This window comes from Balaenoptera acutorostrata, chromosome 5, assembly GCF_949987535.1.
Source record: "Balaenoptera acutorostrata chromosome 5, mBalAcu1.1, whole genome shotgun sequence".
Classification (NCBI taxonomy): Eukaryota; Metazoa; Chordata; class Mammalia; order Artiodactyla; family Balaenopteridae; genus Balaenoptera; species Balaenoptera acutorostrata.
In genome coordinates, this window is record NC_080068.1 from 44,598,789 (window position 1) to 44,624,155 (window position 25,367).

General features: G+C 37.7%; 1 protein-coding gene and 1 non-coding gene across 6 annotated transcripts in view; both read left to right on the top strand.

Annotated features, from left to right (window-relative positions):
* The window catches only part of TMEM150C (transmembrane protein 150C), an 89,250-nt gene that overhangs the window by 59,169 nt on the left and 4,714 nt on the right, over window positions 1–25,367 (top strand). For all 5 annotated transcript variants that reach the window (XM_007165622.2, XM_007165623.2, XM_007165625.3 and 2 more), the window contains 5 exons: window positions 14,624–14,713; window positions 15,965–16,018; window positions 16,149–16,181; window positions 16,647–16,714; window positions 23,329–23,456. In XM_007165622.2, the coding sequence (XP_007165684.1) occupies window positions 14,634–14,713; window positions 15,965–16,018; window positions 16,149–16,181; window positions 16,647–16,714; window positions 23,329–23,456 (363 nt within the window). In that variant the 5' untranslated portion in view covers window positions 14,624–14,633. The remainder of the gene's footprint in view (window positions 1–14,623; window positions 14,714–15,964; window positions 16,019–16,148; window positions 16,182–16,646; window positions 16,715–23,328; window positions 23,457–25,367) is intronic.
* Window positions 10,361–10,501, top strand: LOC114237881 (U4 spliceosomal RNA). Its single transcript, XR_003623349.1, has one exon. It is a non-coding gene; the product is annotated as a U4 spliceosomal RNA (small nuclear RNA).

The window sequence follows — 25,367 nt, forward strand, 5'->3', positions numbered from 1 at the left end:
CTCCATTGTATGTTCTTGCCTCCTTTGTCATAAATTAGGTGCCCATATGTGCATGGGTTTATCTCTGGGCATTCTATCTTGTACCATTGACTATATTTCTGTTTTTGTGTCAGTACCATACTGTCTTGATTACTGTAGCTTTGTGGTGTAGTTTGAAGTTGGGGAGCCTGATTTCTCCAACTCCGTTTTTCTTTCTCAAGATTGCTTTTGCTATTCGGGGTCTTTTGTGTTTCCATACGAATTGTAAAAATTTTTGTTCTAATTCTGTGAAGAATGCCATTGTAGTTTGATAGGGATTGCACTGAATCTGTAGATTGCTTTGGGTAGTATAGTCATTTTCACAATATTGATTCTTCCAATCCAAGAACATGGTATATTTCTCCATCTGTATATGTCATCTTTGATTTCTTTCATCAGTGTTTTATAGTTTTCTGAGTACAAGTCTTTCACCTCCTTAAGCAGGTTTATTCCAAGGTATTTTATTCTTTTTGTTGCAGTGGTAAATGGGAGTGTTTCCTTAATTTCTCTTTCTGATTTTTCATTGTTGGTGTATAGGAATGCCAGAGATTTCTGTGCAATAATTTTGTATCCTGAAACCTTACCAAATTCATTGATTAGTTCTAGTAGTTTTCTGGTGATATCTTTTCTGGTGATATCATAGTATTTTCTATACTATGTATAGTATCATGTCATCTGCAAACAGTGACAGTTTTACTTCTTCTTTTCCAATTTGTATTCCTTTTATTTCTTTTTCTTCTCTGATTGCTGTGGGTAGGACTTCCAAAACTATGTTGAATAAGAGTGGTGAGAATGGACATCCTTGTCTTGTTCCTGATCTTAGTGGAAATGCTTTCAGTTTTTCACCATTGAGTATGATGCGTGCTGTGGGTTTGTCATATATGGCCTTTATTATGTTGAGGTAGGTTCCCTCTATGCCCATATTCTGGAGAGTTTTTATCATAAATAGGTGTTGCATTTTGTCAAAAGCTTTTTCTGCATCTGTTGAGATGATCATATGGTTTTTATTACTTAATTTGTTAATGTGGTGTATCACATTGATTGATTTGCATATATTGAAGAATCCTTGCATCCCTAGGATAAATCCCACTTGATCATGGTGTACGATCCTTTTAATGTGCTGTTGGATTCTGTTTGCTAGTATTTTGTTGAGGATTTTTGCATCTATGTTCATCAGTGATATTGGTCTATGATTTTCTTTTTTTGTGATATCTTTTTCTCGTTTTGGTATCAGGGTGATGGTGGCTTTACAGAATGAATTTGGGAGTGTTTCTCCCTCTGCAATTTTTTGGAAGAGTTTGAGAAGGATTGGTGTTAGCTCTTCTCTAAATGTTTGATAGAGTTTGCCTGTGAAGCCATCTTGTCCTGGGCTTTTGTTTGTTGGGAGATTTTTAATCACGGTTTCAATTTCATTACTTGTGATAAGTCTGTTTATATTTTCTAATTCTTCTTGGTTCAGTCTTGGAAAATTGTACCTTTCCAAGAATTTATCCATTTCTTCGTGGTTGTCCATTTTATTGGCATATAGTTATTTGTAGTAGTCTCTTACAATCCTTTGTATTTCTGCTGTGTCAGTTGTTATTTCTCCTTTTTCATTTCTAATTTTATTGATTTGCGTCCTCTCACTTTTTTTCTTGATGAGTCTGGCTAAGGATTTATCAATTTTGTTTATCTTCTCAAAGAACCAGCTTTTAGTTTTATTGATCTTTGCTACTGTTTTCTTCGTTTCTATTTCATTTACTTCTGCTCTGATCTCTGATTTCTTTCCTTCTACTGACTTTGGGTTTTCTTTGTTCTTCTTTCTCTAGTTGTTTTAAGTTTAAGGTTAGATTGTTTATTTGAGTTTTTCTTGTTTCTTGAGGTGAGATTGTATTGCTGTAAACTTCCCTCTTAGAACTGCTTTTGCTGCGTCCCATGGGTTTTGGGTCATCGTGTTTTCATTGTCATTTGTTTCTATGTATTTTTTTATTTCTTCTTTGATTTCTTCAGTGATCTCTTGGTTATTTAGTAATGCACTGTTTAGCCTCCATATATTTGTGTTTTTTACAGTTTTTTTTCCTATAATTGATTTCCAGTCTCATAGCGTTGTAGTCAGAAAAGATGCTTGATACAATTTCAATTTTCTTAATTTTTCTGAGGCTTGATTTGTGACCCAAGATGTGATCTATCCTGGAGAATGTTCCATGTGCACTTGAGAAGAAAGTGTATTCTGCCACTTTTGGGTGGAATGTTCTATAAATATCAATTAGATCTATCTGGTCTATTGTATCATTTAAAGCTTGTGTTTCCTTATTTATTTTCTGTTTGGATGATCTGTCCATTGGTGTAAGTGGGGTGTTAAAGTCCCCTCCTATTATTGTGTTACTGTTGATTTCTCCTTTCATGGTTGTTAGCATTTGCCTTATGTATTAAGGTGCTCCTATGTTGGGTGCATAAACATTTATAATTGTTATATCTTCTTCTTGGATTGATCCTTTGATCATTATGTAGTGTCCTTCTTTGTCTCTTGTAACAGTCTTTATTTTAAAGTCTGTTTTATCTGATACAAGTCTTGCTACTCCAGCTTTCTTTTGATTTCCATTTGCATGGAATATCTTTTTCTATCCCTTCACTTTCAGTCTGTAAGTGTCCCTAGGTCTGAAGTGGGTCTCTTGTAGGTAGCATATATATGGGTCTTGTTTTTGTATCCATTCAGCCAGTCTGTGTCTTTTGGTTGGGGCATTTAATCCATTTACATTCAAGGTTATTATCGTATATATGTTTGTATTACCATTTTCTTAATTATTTTGGGTTTCTTTTTGTGGGTCTTTTTCTTCCTTTGTGTTTCCCACCTAGAGAACTTTCTTTAGCATTTGTTGTAAAGCTGGTTTGGTGGTGCTGAATTTCTCTTAGCTTTTGTTTGTCTGAAAAGCTTTTGACTTCTGCATCAGATCTGAATGAGATCCTTGCTGGGTAGAGTAATCTTGGCTGTAGATTTTTCTCTTTCATCACTTTAAGTATATCCTGCCACTCCCTTCTGACCTGCAGAGTTTCTGCTGAAAAATCAGCTGATAACCTTATGGGGATTCCTTTGTATGTTCTTTTTGGTTTTTCCCTTGCTGCTTTTAATATTTTTTCTTTGAATTTAATTTTTGTTAGTTTGATTAATATGTGTCTTGGTGTTTTTTTCCTAGGGTTTATCCTGTATGGGACTCTCTGTGCTTCTTGGACTTGGGTGACTATTTCCTTTCCCATGTTAGGAAAGTTTTCAACTATAATCTCTTCAAATGTTTTCTCAGACCCTTTCTTTTTCTCTTTTTCTTTTTGGACCCCTATAATTTGAATGTTGGTGCGTTTAGTGTTATCCCAGAGGTCTCTGAGATTTTCTTCAATTCTTTTCATTCTTTTTTCTTTATCCTGTTCCTCAGCAGTTATTTCCACCATTTTGTCTTCAAGCTCACTTATTCATTCTTCTGCTTCAGTTATTCTGTTATTGATCCCTTCTAGTGTATTTTTCATTTCAGTTATTGTGTTGTTCATCTCTGTTTGTTTGTTCTTTAGTTCTTCTAGATTTTAAAGTATCTTTTCATGTGCCTTTTGGCCTGTATGTCTTCTTTGGAGAAATGTCTGTTTAGATCTTCTGTGACATTTTTTTTGTGTCTGTTCTTTTTTTTAAAAATTGTGGTAAAATATCATGTAAAAGTTACCATTTTAAGTGTATAATTTAGTGGCATTAAGTACATTCACATTGTTTTGCAACCATCACCTTCATCCATCTCCAGAACTCTTCTCATCTAGCAAACTCTGTAGCCATTAAACACTAACTCCCTATCCCCTTTTTCCCCCAGCCCCTAACAACCACCATTCTACTTTCCAACTCAATAAAGTTGATTACTCTAGGTACCTCATATAAGTGGAATCACACAGTATTTGTCCTTCTGTGACTGGCTTATTTCACCTAGCATTATGTCCTCAAAATGTCCATGTTGTATAGTATGTCAGAATTTCCTTCCTCCTTAGGCTGAATAATACTCCATTGTATGTTTACACCACATTTTGTTTATCCATCCATTGATGGACACTGGTTGCTTCCACCTTTTAGCTACCTTGGAAAATGCTGCTGTGAACATGGGTGTGCAAATATCTCTGAGTCTCTGCTTTCAGTCCTTATGGGTGTGTATCCAGAAATGTGTTACTGGCCCGTATGGTAATTCTGTGTTTAATTTTTTGAGGAACTACCACACTGTTTTCCATCGCAGCTGCCCTATTTTACATTCCTGCCAATACTACACAAGGGTTCCAGTTTCTCTCCATCCTCACCAACATTTGTTATTTTCTGGGTTTTTTTGGTTTTGGTTTTGATTTTGGTAATAGACATCCTAATCAGTGTGATGTGGTGCACCTTTTCTTGATGATGTAGTTTTTAAAAATTATTTTTCTATTATGGTAAAATATATATAACATAAAATGTACCATTTTAACCATTTTTAAGTATACAATTCAGTGGCATTGATTAGATTGCCAATGTTTTATAACCATCACCACTCTATTTCTAAAATTCTTTCATCACCCCATGGATGAAGTTTTTAAAAGTGAATTTTAGACACTATGATAATTAATCCCCAAATACTTCAGTGTGCATCTCTAGAAAATAGATACCTTTTCCTATATAATACAATATTTTTATTGTAAGAGCCTTCACTCACATTCCATTGGACAGAACTTACACACAGGGCCACACTCACTTGAAAGGGAGGCTGCTAATTATAGTGTAGTTGAGCAGCCACTTGCCCAGTTATAATGGAAGAAGGGAGAGCGGATTTTGATGCTATACCAACCTACAGTAATAAAGCAAAGCAATGAAGACTTAATTGGTTCACATTACAAGAAGTTTGGGAGCTGGTGATATTGGGAATTTAGTACAGTGTCTAATGATATTATCAAGGAGTCACTTCTTTCCATCTGCTACTCTGCCATCCTTAGTATTTTGGCTTTGGGTCCTTGTGTTTGTTGTCTCATGGTTACATGATGGCTGCCATAGCACTAGGTATCATACTTTCACAACAGCATCCCAAGTGGGAAAGGAGAAGAGTGGGCAGAAAAGAGGCTTTCCATTGCATCTCATTGGCCAGGTGCAAGGGAGTCTGGAAAGATATTTGTCTAAGGAAAATGAGATAACTATGATTGACTTATACTGGCCATGACTTATACTCTTGGGCTGAACACTTTGCTGTCCTGGGTAAAACTAGATTCTGTTAGCTAAGAAAAAGAGGAGAAATGATTGTTGAGTTGGCAATTATATCTGCCATATGTGGGAAATATTTTTATTATTGAGGATATAAATGGACTCTGAGGAGGATCTCGGCATAGAAATTCTAAGAGGTTATTATTGAATTGAAATACTGGAAGAAGGGACTTCCTTCTGGGATTATTCCATGAATGGTGTGAGGACAGTATGTTCCATCTATTTCTGAGAAAAAGAATCATTTGGGCCACTAGCGTGAATGGATCCCTATAAGTCATTTGTCAACTGAATGAAAGTGATTGATTTTAGAAATCAAGAGCCCATTGAAGAAAAACCAGTCACCATTCGTTCTACATAGAAACTATCATATTCTTTTGGAGATGGCAATATTTTAAAGAATTCCGTTATTAATTAATATATTGTTTCTTTCCAGTGCTCGTGGAAATTATTTTGGCTCAAAATTGACCTCATAGCTTGAATAGTATTGTTTATATCTGTATGATTAAAGGAAGTCATATATTTTTATATGACACCAAGTCACTCAAGCTATCATGCTTTCCCAAACTTAGGATTTTGAAAGCAAAATTTTAACCATCAGCATATTGAGTTTGCTGTATTGCAGATCTCTATGCTGACTTACATCTGGGACCCTGTAAACATTTTAGGGATGAAACAAAACAAAACAAATAGTCCTTGTCATTACCATCTATAATTGTGATTGAATTACAAAATAACACACACTCTCCACATTTGTCTATGATACATGTGGAAAATAACTCGAGATTCCCAGAAGGTTAAAAAAATATCAAGGATGCTCTTGGTCCATAGACAGTGCAACAATCCTGGTCATTAGTGGGTGACTCGTTAATCTTTCCTGCTCCATGCCAGCTGGCCCTGGGAGCAGAATGAAAAATTGCTTTGGCAGAGAGCTTATTTCCTGATAAATTACAAAATTTTAAGAAAGATAACTGAAGACCCCGAAGATCACTTGCAGTGGCATATAGTTAAGACTTATTGAAAAGCCATCAAATGTTAGGCACTGTTATCAGAGCCTTAAATGTATTTTCAACCCTCATAAAAACCCGATGAGTAGGTACTATTATTGTTCCCACTTTACTGATGAAGAAACTGAGGCACAGAGAGGACTGAACAACCGAGATCACACAACCACTATAGTAAGTGGCAGAGCTGGGATTCCAAGCCCTGGTAAGCTGGCTCCTGAGCCCATGAACTCTAGCTGCCTCTCACCACTACCCTAGGTTATACAAAATCCTTCCAATTCATAACAAGCAAATCGTTTCCAGCCCCAAAAGATATTATCTTAACTTTTGAGACATTTCACTGTCATAAGTAGTTTCTTATTAATAAAGTTTTAAAATCTGTAGATCAAGATGATCCAATGGGCTTTCCTTTTCCATTTGTGGCTTGGATGAGTTTTACCACCACCTGAAAGAACGGAAAGTTTGTCTTCAAGGATTATCATTGGTAACAGTATGCTATATTCTTTGACTTGAGTAGCTTCATTAGATTATACTATAAGAATCATCTGTTTGGAATTTGGTGATTAAAATTATGAATATATGACCTCAACTTTATCAAGACCCGTTCATGTAGTTGGGGTCAAATCACGTTTTTCAAATCACGTTCATGTAGTTGGAGTCTTGGGTGCTGAGCAAATGTGGGCTTAAGTAACACTTTGTTTCTTTCCATGAGATTGTAAATTTTCAAATGACCGAGTGTTCTCTTGAGCATTAAAGCTAGAAGACTTACAGAGGAACAAAAGTGTCGACAGTAGAGCCACTGCAAACGTTTGACAGTTCATTTTTCTCTCTGAGGAAGAAGGAACGCTCAGGGAAGCAGGGAGCAGATCGAGATTTTCAGCCTTTGACTCTGAGTGCTCAGCAGTCCCCACTGTGCAGTCCCACTCCTACCACAGATTCCATGAAAGAGAGTGAAGATCGCTCAAACTTTGAGAATGTTATTTATTGGAAGAAAAGAACATGCAAGAGAAATGTACCAGGGATTAGCGGTACTGGCATTCGAGGAGGATTTGACCATCTGGATAACAGCTTTGCAAATCATTTGGGTACATGACACCATTTGGAGGGGAGTCTTCCAAACTGAGTCTAAATGCCAGAACCCTTTCGAGAAGGTTTATGCAATTCTGGCTCTTTTCCTCCTTTTGTCAGAAACGCATTAGGTGACATTGTTCCAGATATAGTTTACCATTTGGGACATGGAAGCAATTATCCTAAGTTTTTTCCTATGAGGTATTATTGGAAGATTAATATCAATGGAGTAAATATTACACAAAAATTTTAAAAAGTATAATTCAGAATGCACAGATAAAACTATCTTAGGAGTATAGAGTAGTCCTTCCTTCTTCTCCTCTTTCTTTAAAAAGGCAAGGAAAAATGTATCCTCATAGCTGGTAGGTACCATGTTGATGCAGCTCAGGGAAAGAGTGGAACTTGTCCTTGCTTGGAAATATAAGTAAAGTTTGTGTGACACTTTCTACTGTGATAGGAAGCATTGGGCCAGTTTATTTTAATGGTGTCTGGAAGGATGGGAGAAAGAGAACCACCACTCAGTTTTAACTTTTAATTCTTAGATAACATTGAGGCAATGAAGAGAGTTGATTGAATAGATCTATTCATTTTTTTCTTTTAGAAGTACTTCCAGTCAAACATCTGAACTTGTCAAGCCAGAACACCTTATGAACCAAACCAAATCAAACATTCATCTCCTGGCATCTCCAGAAATCCTCCTCCAGCACAGAAAGTAGAGAGCATATCAGTGTTTTTTCTATTGCAGGTTCTTTGGTTACATTATCAGCTGGGTATGTGCTAAGGAAAGACAAATAGATTATTTTGGACAAGAAAAGTATATGTAGCAGAGTCCCCTTCTTTGGTTAACACAGTCCCACCAGGGAGGGAGAAGGAAATAAAAGCATCAAGATATGTCAGATGGGGTATTGGTAGGTTAACAAAACCAGAAGCTGGTCCTGAAAGAGCATTTTACTTTGATTTTCTGGTCTCCATGATAACTCAAAGGTGGGTAGGGAGGTGAAGTAAGTAAGGGAACTTCCCCCATCAACACACATACACCTCACTGTTCTGTTCTTAACCTCATACTCGTCAGTTGACAAAAGAACCTGGCATGGTAGGGTGTATTATGGCTTAAATATATGTTCTTCATTATAAGAATCTTCTTTACTACTTATTACTAAGTCAGAAGACTGACTTAGCTCATCACCTATTTCCTGATCCTTGTTAAAGTGATTTATAAATGGTCTAGGGTCTAATCCAATTGAATAAGACAATAGAAATCTATTGTTTAAAAAGACATAACCAGATCACAGATTTAAATGTAAAATTATACATCTTTTAGGGAAAAAAATACAGACGGAAATCTTCGATATTAAGGGCTATGCAAAGAGCTCTTAGGCTTGACATCAAAATCATGATCCACAAGAGGAAAACTTGGTAAGTTAGAACTCATCAAAATTTAAAAAGACAGTCTTTTAAACAAATAGTTCTGGATACTATCAAGAAACCAGAAAATAGGGAATTCCCTGGTGGTCCAGTGGTTAGGACCCCACGCTTTCACTGCCAAAGGCCCGGGTTCAATCCCTGGTCAGGGAACTAACATTCCGCAAGCTGCACAATGTGGCCAAATAAATAAATAAATAAATAAATAAATAAATAAAATCTGACACAATCCCTGTTTAAATAAAAAAGAAAAAAAAGAAACCAGAAAATAACAAGTGTTGGTGAGGATGTAGAGAAACTGGAACCCTTGTACATCACTGGTGGGAATGTAAAATGGTGCGGCTACCATGGGGGTTCCTCAAAAAATTAAACATAAAATTACCATGTGACCACCAAGTACCAGCAATTTAATTCCTAGGTATATACCCAAAAGAACTGAAAGCAGGGACATGAATAGATATTTGTGTATGCTATATATATGTTTATAGCAGTATTATTCACAATAGCCAAAAGGTGGAAACAACCCAAGTGTCCATTTACAGATAAATGGGTAAACAAAATATGGCATATACATACAGTGGTATATTACCCACTACAGAAGAGAAAACCTGCAGGCCACAACTAGAGAGAAGCCCCCGCACTGCAAAGAAAGCTCCCGCATGCCTCAACAAATGTCCCGCGTGCCGCAGCTAAGACCCAACACAGCCAAAAATAAATTAAATAAATACATAATAAAGAAAGAAAGAAAGAAAAGAAAAGAAATGAAGTTCTGATACATGCTACATCATGGTTGAACCTCAAGAACTTTATAATAAATGAAATAAGCCAGACACAGAAAGACAAATACTGTATGATTCCACTTACATGAGGTAGCTAGAGTAGGCAAAATCATAGAAATAGAGAGTAGAATGGTGGATACCAGGGGCTGGGGGAGGAGGGAATAGAGTTATTGTTTAATGGGTATAGAGTTTCAGTTCGAGAAGATGAAAAGGTTCTGGAGATGAATAGTGGTGATGGTTGCCCAACAATATGAAGGTACTAAATGCCACTGAATTGTACACTTACAATGGTTAAAATGGTAAAAATTTTATGTTATGTATATTTTATCACACATACACAAAAATAATTTTTAAAAAGACCCTGTATAAGAGGATAGAGATGCTACAGACTTGAAGAAAATAATTTGCAAACTATATGTCCAAAAACAGACTAGTATCTAGAATATATGAAGAAATTTCAAACTGTTTTTTTATTCTCAACTGTAAAAAAAAAAAAAGAAAGAAATCCAAGTTGAAAATGGGTAAAAGACAAGAATAGACATTTCACTGAAGAGAGCATACAGATGGCAAATAAGCACAGGAAAAAATATTCAATATCACTAGCCACCAGGGAAATGCAAATTAAAACCACGATGAGATATCACTATATGACTATCAGAATAGCTAACATAAAAAATTGTGATAGCACCAATTAACACCAATTATTTAATGATAACACCAAATAGTGATATCGATAGTGATAATGATGTGAAGAAATTGCATCAATCATACATTGCTGGTAGGAAAATAAAATGGTACAGCTGCTCTGGAAACAGTTTGACCGAGTCTTTAAAAACTAAACATGTATTAGCTTTGCGCAGTGGCAGTATTGTAGCCAATGAGGTTTATCCAAGGCGTGATTATTGCTAACTGAAAACTTTTCCCAATACCCCACCATAACGACTTGAAATATAGTCTGCAATGGCAATTTTTGACAGTCTCTGTGGAGATTGAATAAAAAAAGAAAAAAACTAAACATGCATTAGCAAATGACCCAGCAATTGCAATCTTGGGTGTTTATTCCAGAGAAATAAAAACTTATGTTCCGGAACTTCCCTGGTGGCGCAGTGGTTAAGAATCCGCCTGCCAATGCAGGGGACACAGATTCGATCCCTGGTCCAGGAAGATCCCACATGCCATGGAGAAATGAGGCCCGTGCGCCACAACTACTGAGCCTGCGCTCTAGAGCCCACGAGCCACAACTACTGAGCCCACACACAGCAACTCTTAAAGCCCATGCGCCTAGAGCCTGTGCTCCACAACAAGAGAAGCCCCTGCTCGCCACAACTAGAGAAAGCCCGCACGCAGCAGCGGAGACCCAACACAGCCTAAATAAATAAATAAATATTTTTTAAAAAATAATAATCAATTAAAAAAAACTTATGTTCCCACAAAAACCTGTACACTAATGTTCATAGCTTCTTGATTTGTAATGGCCGAAATCTTGAAACAAACCAGATATCTTGTAAGAGGTAAATCAACACACTTGGTCCGTCCATACCATGGAATACCAGCCAACAATGAAAGGTACCAAACTATTGATCAACACAAACATTAGATGGTCTCCAGGGAATTATGATGAGTGAAAAAAGTCAATCCTAAAGGTTTCATACTACATGATTCCATTTGTATATCATTCTTGAAATGGTAAAATTATAGAAATGGAGAACAGATTAATGGGTGCTAGAGATCATTAAGGAGGGTGCAGGGGAGGGAAGTGGGTGTGGTTATAAAAGGGCGACATTAGGGATCTTTGAGGTGTTGGAACTGTCCTGTACCCTGACTGTAGTGGTGGCCACATGAATCTACACATGTAGTAAAATTGCATAAACTAAATACACGTGCACACACACACACACACACATACACACAGAAAGGAGAGCATGTAAAGCTGGTGGAATCTGAATAAAGTGAAAGGATTATATCAATGTCAGTATCTTGGTGTTGACATTGTACTGTGGTTATACAGGATGGGAAGACAGAGTGAAGGATGTACAGGATCTCTCTGTTTTCTTTCTTACAACTGCCCATGAATTTGCAGTTTTCTCTAAGGGAAAAAAAAAAGCATAACCAATGTAAACTTCCTGAAGAAGCACCAAAGTAGTTCCATTAGAAGCTAAATAATACAATTATCCATAGACTTATTCTTATCACCTCCCAAGGCATCCTTTTGGGTTAAAAAAGGGAAATTTCATCTATCATTAGGCAAGGGATACAGCATGGTTTTCTCATAATTTGGATATAAGGTTTCCCTATGAGAATTAAACTAGTAAAACTAAAATAATTTAGTAGGAGAGTAGCCATTAGCCACCTTAGCTGCTTCCAAAACAAAATAAGAAAAGCAATGCATACTTAATGATAACCAGAGGGTAGAAACTTAAGAAGGTGGGCCTTCAATACATGTGTAAGAAAAAGGTATTAATTAATTTTTTGGAGAGTCATCTGAAGAAAGAAACTATTATTAATACTATCAGGAAGGGAGTCTGCCTTGTTCTAGAAAAGCAGGAGCCCAGAGAAGAAAGTGTTAAGCTGTCGTGAGGCCCTGCCCTTGTCCTAACGGGTGTATTGATCTGCTTGGCAGTTAGAGTAGGCAGGGATGCCACTTACAGGACATGTATTTATGTGTGAGGTACTTTACCTGCCTTGTCAGTAATCCTCAGCACAACTCTACAAAATAGAAATTATCTCCATCATTAAACTAAGGCTTAAGAGATGAAATAACTTGCCAGAGATCACACAGCTAGTGAGTGGCAGAACTGGGCTTCAGTCCTAGCCTGGCCATACCATTTCCAGTCCTCCATACTGCCTCTCTGTAAAGGAAATTAGCACACAAAGCTATTGCGCTTGATGCCTTGCTCTTAGAATTATCATCTCATTAACTCTCTTCACTCTAATTTCCTGCTTCAAAATTTTGATTTTCCATATAGACATTCCTTAAAAGGGAAGCCCATGTGAATATTTAACCTTTTGGCAGTTGTGTTTTTCACTGTATATCAGTAAGTTGACACTGTGATTTACTCATCAGCCTAGAGTGAAAATGGTTCATAGGCATGAGTTCTTCTGCAGCTGATTACTCTGGGTATATGGGAGCATTCTGTTACTGTAAAAATATAAGATGCTGAACTTGGGTTAACTTCCAAGGTACCACCACCCTGTGAGGCCTCAGTCTTTGATGCCCTTCTCCCTCTCTTAGAATTCAGTCTTCATGCGGCAAGATGGGGAAATGGTGTTGCTGATTTAAGTAACTGGCTCAGGCTTACGGAGTCAGTTACAGGCAAAGCGAAAGTTGAGAACCAGGTCCCCTAACTCTTACTCCAGTGGAACCCTTTCGGCTGTACTCATCTTGTCAGAGCGCCCTATTTCAGGGGCAGATCCAGAAAAATTGGTTTACATGCTCAGTGAACATCCCTATTTTCTGTACTCCCTCTGCATCTTGGCTACTGGTGGAATTATTTTTGTTAGCATTATTGATAGCTCTATTATGAGCCCACAATTTTCTGGACATAAATAAATGAATAGACACTGAAAAGTCATATTGTATATGTTTAAAATGTTCATCATTTTCGACATCGTATAAACTGGGCAGCCATGCACCACTGGCTCAGATAATAGCTTTTATATATTGCATGGACCATTACATACAAAGAGTTATACTCATTAGACCTCAGTATTTCCACCGCCCGGTATAGTACCTGGCACAAGTAGGTTGTCAATACCTGTGAACTGGATCAGATTGGATTAGACTGAATTAAATTGATTGAAAGTAGTTCTAATGTGTTTCGACTCCTAGATCCTGTAATTTATTTAACACCCCTACCCAAGTAGGTGTTTACACTACAGCATGTCTGTTCAAAGACACATTATTAGGTCCAGTTGTCTGTCCCCTGATCTGAAAGATCTACCTAATCAGGTAGGTCAGTTCTGAGAACTAAGACCTTCCTGAGACCTCGCAGATTACCAGCCTGGAAGGGAAGGCTGTGTTCTCTCTCTGTTCTCAACACTCGGAAGGGCCAGGGAGTCTCAGCACATGAAAGCAGGTATTGCAGAGGTGCTCAGAAATGTGGCAGCGCTGATTCAAACCCAGTAAGCGACTTTTTGCAGTTAATTGTAAAACCCCAAATAATGAGCAGTGATATTTCCTTAGAGGTACCATTTAATCACTTTACCCTTCTCTTTGTCACCTGCGGAAGTCACTAGGGCACTTTATTTTCTTGAAACAGGTTTTTTCTTTTGCCTTAAGGATTGTTGGCACCCAGAGTCTCAAATAGATTTTGTCTGATGGCTTTGGGCAAAGAAGGAAAGTGATAATTAGTTGTTTCTTTCTGTTCTGTACCAATAACTTTCCACAGACACTTCTGAAGCTTCTGGTTTTCACTTCATTTTTGTGGAGAAATTTTTATTCATATGTTTTCCTTTTAAAATATAGTATACAAAATGCCTGACATCTGTATCCTTTTTGACTGTGTTGGTTGGAGCGAATTTAAAGTTATACACAGTACATTGTTTTCTAGAGCATTCGTCTTTAGAGTCTTCTGAGATTGTTGCTCGATAACATGTCATGAGGAAAGTTCAGATTTCCAAAGCATTTGTCATTTCTTCCTGCGCTGCTAATTTGTTTAGTAACCATTTGTTTCTCACACTCTTGTCTGCCAAGCTGTAGACATAGGTACATGCCAGATCCATGGATCCATAATCCATAAATGTTAATAATAGCACTAAAAGTAGGTTGGAGTATGCCTTTGATATCTAGCTTTTCTCCTGAAAGTCCTAAACCAAACTCTCTGGTCTTTTCTTAAATACACTGATGCTTGTATAATGATACACGTCTTCAGGAGAAATTTTCCATCAGTTCTCAACTAATACTCTGGAATATTTAAACTAATGATAGAAAACAGTCTTCCATGTTGCTTCCTCAAGGGATTTCCTACCTGTGTAGGTAACAGTAATGACACTGATTCGAATCACAGATTCATAAAATACACTTTTTTAGGTTAAAGTAAACTTCCATTCCATCTTGAAAGAGTGAGATCAATTTTTGCCTTGGTTATTAACACCTGTTCATTTTATTTCAGGGGTACAGGCATGGATGGGAAGAAATGCAGCATATGGATGTTTTTACCCCTTGTATTTACCTTGTTTACATCAGCTGGATTGTGGATAGTGTGAGTATTCTCTTATTTAAGGACTCAGGTGCAATGTAGATAAAAATGTCAAGTGTTGATAGTATGGTTGCCCCTTTGTGTCTGCAGACTGCACATCCTTGGAGTCAACCAACTGCAGATCAAAATTATTCGAGAAAAAAAAATTCCAGAAAGTTCCAAAAGGCAAAACTTGAATTTGCTGCTCACTGGCAACTATTTACATAGCATTTACATTGTATTTACAACTATTTATATTAGGTATCATAAATAACTTAGAGATGAAAGTATACAGGAGGATGTGCGTAGGTTACAGTTGACCCTTGAACAACAGGAGTTTGAACTGCGAGGGACTACTTATATGTGGATTTTTTTCGATAAATACTACAGTACTACATGATCCATGGTTGGTTGAGTTCGAGGATATGGACCCTTGGATGTGGAGCTGACTATGGGACTTGATTATCCACAGAATCTGGTGTCCACTGCTGGTCCTGGGACCAATCCCCCACAGATACAGAGGGACAACTGTTCATATTCATATGAATGTATTTGTAAATACTTTAAAATAATGTTTACTAGTTCAATCATGCTAAATTCCCCATTTCTCTTCCCTTCTTGTTTCACCCAAAGTAAATAATAAGAGCAAGTAATAAATTATGCAAAGCAGACGGTGAAGAATACTGGTGATGTGGACTCATTATTTGCAAGATTTGCTAATTTGACACTAACATGCTATAAAGATTCCATTCACAGCCCCGTTCATAGTCCAGTTTTTTGGTGTGTGTGACTGGGTCTGGTACGTTTATAAAATGGGTATCATTACATTAGAAGTCTTGCTTATCACAAAACATTCCCACACTTGCTTATTTCAAGTACTGTTTACTTCTAGAAAATTATTTTATTTCCTTGCAGTTCATTAAGAAAGGTGGACACGTATTCCTGAGAAATTAAAAACTTTGAATCCTAATTTTAGTTTGCCCAAAGTTGTATAGTCTTATTTCTTTGTTTCCCAGTTTCCAGATTATAATGATTACCATTAATTAATTGCCATTAATTTTCTTTTGAAAATTAAAGAAATACTATTAATGACATTTACGGTTCAGAGGGCTAGGTGAGCTATAGGTAAAGCATTGTAGTAAAACAACATTTTCCCAGTTAGAAAAAAATGAATATGATTTAATGTAGTTAGTCCAATAAAACTGGGAAACAAATGATTCTTGGGTTTTTTTTACATTACTTTGTTTTATAAATTTTTTTGTTTTTTCTTCATAGATACTTTATAGCTGTGGAAGATGACAAAATTTTCCCATTAAACTCAGCTGAAAGGTAAAATCTATCTCTGGGTAATTCTTTGTTCATCAGTAGATTTAACAAAAACTTTGCCACTGATGAAGTTAAACTATGCACAAGTGACCATGCTTTAACCTGAGATTCTGGGTTTTCTTTTGTTATCCAGGAAACCTGGTGTGAAGCATGCACCATATATAAGGTAACTTGATAATTCTCTTCTGATCTGTTGGATCTTAGGAAAATTTAGGGTGTATTAGTTCTGGCTACTAGGACAAAGTAGCATAGACTGGGTGGCTTATAAACATGAGAAACTTATTTCTTACATCTCTAGAGGCTGGAAGTCCAAGATCAGGGTGCCAGCATGGTCAGGTTCTGAAGAGAGCCTTCTTCCAGGTTGCAGACTGCCATCCTCTCATTGTGTCCTCACATGGCAGAAAGAGGGCAAGAGAGCTCTCTAGGGTCCCTTTTATAAGGGCACTAATTCCATTCACCAGGGCTCCACCCTCATGATCTAATCACCTCCCAAAGGCCCCACCTCCTAATGCCATCACATTGGGGGTTAGGATTTCAGCATATGAATTTTTAGGGGACACAGACATTCAGTCAATGGCAGAGAGTTATCGATTTTACTATAGTAATAATAAAACACTTCCTGTTTTTCAAGTATTGCAGGTGATGAACCTCCTGCAAGCTGTGTGTTTAGTCAAGTTATGAACATGGCAGCATTCCTAGGTAAGAAGAGCATAAAGAATGCTTTATGTGCTTTGGTATGTTTCTTTTTTATTGTAAATTCTCCCAAACCCATATCAAATGTATGGTGGGCTTAGTTGATAATTCGGTATCATATCATGTCAATATGCTGAAGAGGGCTTTTTGTTTTGAGGGTCTTTTTTTCTCATAAATCCTTTTACATTCACCTGCTTACCTTATGTTTTCTTTTCCCTTTACCATCTTTAATCATTTCAGCCAATTCTTGACTTCATTTCTTTTGCTGCATGAAATAATATATTTCATGAGCCATAAAATCCTGCATGAGAATGTAATATTGTGCAATATGTTTGCTTTAAAAAGAATGCCTTATTTTTTCCTTCACTGGCAAGGACGAAAAAATGCTTAGGCTCTGTGATAAATATTGATGTGTGTAGATATTGTCTTTAAATCTAAAGGTCAGCCTTAACATTAGGGTGATGCTCTCCCCTGCGCCTATACACATATCAAGCTGGCAAATGGAAACATAGGTTAAAAAAAGAAAGGAACCTTTTGTACTCATGTCTGGCCCCAATTCCCCACTTTTCCTTTAGGGACCAAGGCCCTCATTTAATATTCTGTCCCCTTTGTACTGTTCCCTGGGGATCGTGGGAACCAGCCATACTCTCTGCCTTCCTCCAAATTGACCTTATAGCCCATCTCCTCCAGGCCAGGACTCCTCGGTGTCTTTCAAAGGGTCAACCAGCTACCACCACTGGCATATTGTTGGGTCGGCCAGTGACAGCTAAATTTTTCAACAGTGGTTTTCTGGAAGTGGTTCTTTTGCATAGTGAGACTTTCACTCCAAGTAAGAGAGAATGATGATATTTTTACCGAGGGAGTATTGGCACCTGTCCCCCAGAGAGGTGCCCTGTTATTTCATCTATTTATAAACGCCCCACAAAGAAATTTCTATTCACTCTTACATGTTCCTTTTTAATGTTTGCTGTAGGAAAAGGGAAGACCTGTAGAATTCCCTGGAAAATCAAGGGAGACGGTTGGTCCAACATGCAACACAGGCAGAATCTTAGTTGGTTCAGAAGGCTGATAATGTGAGAAACATGGAGAATGTTCCCTGTGAGGCACCAGGGGACGTGCTAGTGGGTCCGGTTTTGTCCTCACTGCCTTTAGCCTCAAAGTTGCCAGGAGCTGTAGACTCACTCTTTTTTCCTAGTCTTGACACTACTCTTCTGAAGAGCTCTAATAAACATATTCATGCTAAGACATAAATGACCTCTAAGGAGATATTTGCATTTAATAGAACACAAAGTCCCAAGGGTGAATCTGGACTTGCAGGGTCAGGGACCCTTCCCAGCCCCTCTGCAGTCACACCACATAGGCCTGCAGGTTGGTATAGACTCATATGATCATCCCCACGGAGCACAATAATAACAATAATTAATGACAGTCACTTAATATTCCAGGCACAATGCTAAGTGCTTTGCAAATACTACCTCTTCTAATCATGATACACAGGAGACTGCCTTTACGAGGAAGCTGTCACAGGCTGTCAGTCCTCCACTGGGCTTTAAAGAAACCAATGAACATGTTGGAAACAATATATTATCCTTTATATTCTTAAGACAAATTGATATGTCCCAATAGTCTTTAGTGTAAAATCTAAAATATGCCAGTTTGCACAGCTCACAAATTTATCCAGTTATAAAGCTGATGATTAACTCATTATAAAAGCATTTCCAAAAACACAGTCATGAAAACAAGTTCCCCTCTTGCAGATGACATTCGTCATCATCTGACTCTCCAGTCCTCCCCTGCTCCACCAAGAAGCAATTAAGTTTTTACTAGCTTTTGCTCTAAGGTATTGCAGCATCCAATATTTATACTTTATTATCTTTCATCATTTTTAGTGCCATCTGGTAAACACAGAACTGATTAAGATTAGTGTTCAGTGGGAGTGAACCAACAATTATTTATCTGGGAATGAAAAAGAATCAGTTTACTAATGATTCTTGCTCTAAACTCTGGTTGCTTTTGTCTCCCCAGGCCTATCCCTCTTAGACCTCAGGCTGTTACTTTAGACGACATCACTGACTATAAGAAACAACATAGACCACCTATAAATCACTGCTTGTTGGCAGCTGTATAGGTTATAATTTACAACCTACAAATGAGTTGGTATAGCATTTATTAAAATCAGTTAGCAAAGATTTTATATCTTTTTGATGGACTGATCAAAGATCAAATGCTCAGTGATTTCCTTATAGAATTAGTTATGCTTTTTGTCCTGAATCCACACTTTCGTTTCTCCTGGGGGGTGGGGTGTAAAGACCTAAGACAAATTTCTTTTTTTTTTTAGGTAAGAAGTGGATTTATTTAGAGAGAAACACCCTCCACAGACAGAGTGTGGGCCAGCTCAGAAGTCAAAAGTCCCCAGATTACAGGGTGGTTAGTTTTTATGGGCTGGGTAATTTCTTTTTTTTTTTTACTTCCTAAATTTTATTTATTTATTTGTTTGTTTATTTCTTTTTATACAGCAGGTTCTTATTAGCTATCCACTTTATACATATTAGTGTGTATATGTCAATCCCAATCTGCCAATTCATCCCACCACCACCACCACCCCACTTTCCCCCCTTGGTGTCCATACGTTTGTTCTCTACATCGGTGTCTCTATTTCTGCCTTGCAAACTGGTTCATCTGTACCATTTTTCCAGATTCCACATATATGAGTTAATATACGATATTTGTTTTTCCCTTTCTGACTTACTTCACTCTGTATGACAGTCTCCAGATCTATCCACGTCTCTACAAATGACCCAATTTTGTTTCTTTTTATGGCTGAGTACTATTCCATTGTATACATGTACCACATCTTCTTTATCCATTCATCTGTCGATGGGCATTTAGGTTGCTTCCATGACCTGGCCATTGTAAATAGTGCTGCAATGCACATTGGGGTGCATGTGTCTTTGAATTATGGTTTTCTCAGGGTATATGCCCGGTAGTGGGATTGCTGGGTCATATGGTAATTCTGTCTTTAGTTTTTTAAGGAACCTCCATACTGTTCTCCATAGTGGCTGTATCAGTTTACATTCCCACCAACAGTGCAAGAGGATTCCCTTTTCTCCACACCCTCTCCAGCATTTGTTGTTTGTAGATTTTCTGATGATGCCCATTCTGAACGGTGTGAGGTGATACCTCATTGTAGTTTTGATTTGCATTTCTCTAATAATTAATGATGTTGAGCAGCTTTTCACGTGCCTCAGCCATCTGTATGTCCTCTTTGGAGACCAAGACAAATTTCTTTAAAGGAATATTATTTTCTGCCCTGGAGAGGTTGTGAGGATAAACTAATAGCTGAATGATTTTGGTTACCTAATAGCGGCGTCTTTCCCTCCTTCAGCCAAAACATATTGATTGTCATGTTCTACTGCTGTCATAAATAAGAATTATTGATGCATAAACAGTAAAACTAAACAAAATGAAAAAGAATTTGGCCAGACACCAGTCTAGAACTGCAGTGAAGAGCTGCTATTTTGAGTTTGAACTTTAAAAACCCTATCAGCTTCAAAATAGAAGAATTTAACAAAGAAAATAAGGAATTACTCTAATATTTATATTTTTTAACAGACAGATAAATTAAATAAGGGACACTTGTATAGCAAAGGACTGCTGGAAATATCAAAAACAGCAAAAGGGTGGGTTTTTAAAATCTTTTCTAAAACTGTAAGTAAAATTTTAAATTTTTAAATGAAACAAAAATATATCTATTGAGCAGAACGTTAATGTGGTAAAAATTGGTTGACGTATGTACAGATGGCTTTGAAATTGCCCTACTGCCCAAGAAAACTTTTTCAATAAGGTATAATTAAATCATTACTTGGTTGTAAATGGACTTCATAACAGATAGTCTGAATCTGTCTGTATTTAAACCTGTTAATAAAACTGTTAATGGATCAGAAGCTTTATTATTTCCACAACCGTAAAATTTCAACTAGACCCTATTTTGGAAAGAAAGTAGGCCTAGCCTCAGCTGATTAATAATGGAGTTAATAGGTTAAAAGGGCCAAGTGTGGTGTTTGGAATGCAGTTCTGGAAGTTGGGAATGTTGGGTTGGTTCCTGTCTTCAGGGAGGTTTCTGTTTCCTGCTTAATGTCATCATCTGTTCTTGATGAAGTGATTTACCATTCATATTACAAATGAGAAGCCTAGCAATGCTGGAGCCAGGAGAATGGTACACGTCCAGAGTTCACTGGCGAGAAATGAGTAACACAGACAGTGGCACTGACTGTGTCCTTTTGGGTAGAGTGGCACAAACTACCTGGATGGTCAATGTGAAGAGCCATTTCGGTGTCTGCTTTGGCAGTGGGTTAGGGCTTCGGCCAGAGTTCCAGCACCATCCTAGCCCTCCAAACTGGGTGACAACCAGAAAGTTCCCAGAGTCATACTCTCCACTAGTCGTTTTTAAAAGAAATTAAATGTGCTGCCTCGGTATTCTGTCATTATGTCCTGACTAATATCCACACACAATTAATTAGCAAATGTCTCCCCTGGTGCCTTGTGGGGAGATTTCTGGTCTAAATCTAATGGCTTCTTTATCTGAAGATCACTTTGTGTCAGGGCGCTTATGTTGAATTTCTCGTCTCCCCACTTCTTCCTCCTATTCGTATCCCCAAAAGTATTAGAAATTGTGCTTATTTTTTCATCCTCTAGGATAGTTATTGTCAACATTAATAGCCTTCTGATAATATGATAACTCCTAACTGGATCCCTCAAACCATTAGGTTGAAAAACTATTATCAAAAAAATGCTTCTGAAGAATCTAGGGGCAGGACAGGAATAAAGATGCAGATGTAGAGAATGGACTTGAGGGCACGGGGAGGGGAAGAGTGAGCTGGGACGAAGTGAGAGAGTGGCATGGACATATATACACTACCAAATGTAAAATAGCTAGTGGGAAGCAGCCGCATAGCACAGGGAGATCAGCTCGGTGCTTTGTGACCACCTAGAGAGGTGGGATAGAGAGGATGGGAGGCAGATGCAAGAGGGAGGAGATATAGAGATATATGTATATGTATAGCTGATTCACTTTGTTATAAAGCAGAAACTAACACACCACTGTAAAGCAATTATACTCCAATAAAGATGTTTTTAAAAAAAACTATTATCAACTCAAGTATAATCTATTAATTTGATGATGAATCATGGGCATTAGCTTTAACATAAATATACTGAAAGCTAAATCAGATCCAAACAACTTAAGATTTCATAGATTGCAGTTTATTTCTATTTTGTTTTCAAAATCCAACTATTAACCAAGTTGTATACCACTCTTTGACCAGAAGTACTTGGAACTGAAAGTCAACTCACTGAACTAACTTTGTAGCTTGAAACTATGAAATTCGTCATATTTGGGAAATGCAAACTTGTGAATGGGTTCCTTTGTTAACGGCTACTAATAATGGCCTGAAATCAAGGCAGACTTATAGCAAATAATTACCTACTAATTGCTGTATAAATAGGATAATTCTTGAATTCCTAATTGTCTTCCCTGCTAAACCTTAGTGTCAAAATAAATTGCCTTAGGAAGTAGTAAGTGCATTTCTTTATACTAGATATAACATATTAATTGCAAGTGCTTTTTAAAAATCATTTGTAGACTGACCTCTCCCAGCTTTTTGTATAAATATGAAAATATCCCTGCACTAAGCAATTAATAAAAGGGGATTCTTAGATTAGTGACTTGAGTATGGACTGGCCTCAAGGTTACTATTAGAAGTCAGATTTGAAATGTAAGTAACTTCCTTTTTCTCTCTGCAGATTCTCCGATGACAATTTGATTCAAAAGAGTGGGATTTTAAAATAAGTAATTAACATCATTTGGAAGAATTGAGCTTTCTTAATATAATCCATATGATTTTCAGTACATACCAAACCCCCAAATCTGCTATGTTAAAATACAGATTCCATGATTTGATTGCTGTAACTGCTCTAATTTGAATGAGCTGCCTTTGTCCTTTGACAATGAACACCTACAGGTAGAATCAGAAGGGAGAGGGAATAAACCAGTAATAAAGGGATTTGTACATCTGCCTTTATCTTCCTTCCTATCCCCGGGCATGATTCCTGGCACAGGGACCCGTAGGTTTGTCTAGATTGGTAACCTTGTCTTCTTCCCCGTGTTTTCTTGCCCTATCTGTTCTAACACGGTTCTAAACTAAAGGCTGATTGAATCAGTGAATTCCCGTGCCACGGGCTGTCTCTCTGTGTCTGATCTGTTGCGTGCCAAGCCTCTGTGATGTCCTCCTAAGCCAGTCTGTCTTGTGCTGACCTTGTTTTTGAAAACTCTGAGACCAACACTAGTTGTTACCAGTCTATCGTCTTGCGTCACCCAAATAACATATAGCACACTGCTTCAATTCCTCTCTGCTTTCCCCAGGTTAGCTAGAATAAAACATCTCAATAATCAGAAACATCACATGGAAAACTTCTTTTAAAAATGCATCTGTCGTTAGAGAGATTTAAAGGTGTACTGTGGCAAAAAGTTTACTTCTGCACATTGTGGCTTTAGAACGCTGCTTCCTAGTCTGACTGTGTGATTTAACTTTTTCAATTATAACATTTTGTTTTATTCCCAGCTCTGGTGGTAGCTGTTCTGCGCTTCATACAACTGAAACCAAAGGTTTTAAATCCGTGGCTGAATATTAGTGGATTGGTGGCGCTCTGTCTGGCTTCCTTCGGAATGACCTTACTTGGTAATTTTCAGGTACTTCATTTGGCCTTTTTCACCTCCATCTCACACTTCACCTATATGATGATCACAGCCACTGAGGTATAGTCACTACGTGGCCCATAGAGTTCTCCATGAATCTTTAAAAAAATGCTAACAGTGGTTCCTGATATGCACAGTTTCTCCAGCAGTCAGCCCATCTGTTCTTTGAGCCTCGCCTACGTAAGTCTGAATTAAACGTAAGAAACTCCTCCCTATGCATTGGAAATACAGCACAGCTATTGGGAAATGTATCTACTAAAATAGGGCTTTCAAACCGCTGTATACTTTTTTTCATAACAAATTGTATTCTAATGTACCTTTCTAGAAAATTAATAGGATCATTGCCTTTCTGTAATTAAACATTGAACATCCTTATTGGATGAAACTTTGCATTTTAGATGAGCAAGCTCACATGGGGGTCAGTTTGAAAACCCAGAATTTCTCTAGAACACCTGTGACTTGTATAAAGAGGTACTAACCCTAACTCTTCTTCCCAGAGATGTAGAAGCCCAAGGTCACTTAAGCATAATTTCCCTTGCCAATACCCTCACACAACTCTTGACCTAAATGACTTCATTTGTAAAATAGACATGGAGACCCTGCCCAGTTACAGTGGCTTTCTGTTTTCCCTGCCTCCATTCCCTCCCCAGCTTCCTCCGGCCTCTGCGACATACTGCTGCTAGAAACTTCCTCCTTGCAGTCAAACACCGATCCTGACACTTCTCCCCCATCTGCTGAGTGAAATCCAAATGGTGCAGGCATTCCAGACACTCAGCATTCTAGTGAGTGTTTAGGAATGTTCTTACTGAAAATATGGTAGTGGATTTTCTAAGACTGTCTCTCGTCCTTGACCCTCGGTGCTGATAATTCATTAAATTAGGATAACTCATTCCCCAAGACGTCCCCTGGCACACAGTAGCAACTCAATAAGTATTTTTTTAAATAAATGAATTTATTTATTTTTATTTTTGTGGCTGCATTGGGTCTTCGTTGCTGCGCGCGGGCTTTCTCTAGTTGCGGCGAGTAGGGGCTACTCTTCGTTGCGGTGTGCAGGCTTCTCATTGCGGTGTCGTCTCTTGTTGCGGAGCACGGGCTCTAGGCGCGTGGGCTTCAGTAGTTGTGGCTCGCGGGCTCAGTCGTTGTGGCACGCGGGCTTAGTTGCCCCGCGGCACGTGGGATCTTCCCAGACCAGGGCTTGAACCTGTGTCCCCTGCATTGGCAGATGGATTCTTAACCACTGCACCACCAGGGAAGCCCTCAATAAGTATTTTTTACGTAATGGGTTGTCTGACAGATAGGCAGGCAATCCCACCAATTCCTCTAACTATTCTAGATCTCATTCCATATCAACCTAGATAATGAGAAAGCTGCATTCTTAGAACATATTGGCTAGGACGATGAATTATCAGGAGAATAATTGAGAGTTTATCTGTTAAGCTCCAAAATGTTAAGGCACAGAGCATTTTTTATTGAGATTTCAGTGGTAGTCTTTCCTCCACTTATCCGTCTGTGCTACAGGGGCTGGCATGTTGTAAAATGCTCAGTAACCATCATTGCTCTCAACCAGGTCTTAGATGGAAGTTACTGAGTAGACAATTTGTTTTTCACTAAAGTTCCCCAAAGAATCCCAGTGATTGGGTTGTTTGGATGAACCACAGATATTCAGAACTGTAAATGATGACGCTATATATGAAGAACATTTTCTGGAATATCTACAGAGATTACACAGGAAACAAATAACACATTAGTTGCCTGTGGAGAAACCAGGTGGCTAGTATATGAGATAAGAGACAGATTTTTCAATCTATACTCTTTTTACAATTTTTTAAAGTTTGACCCATGTAACTGTATCATCTATTTTTAAAATTAGAATTAAAAAATAAATGAACAGACTATGTAGAGCAT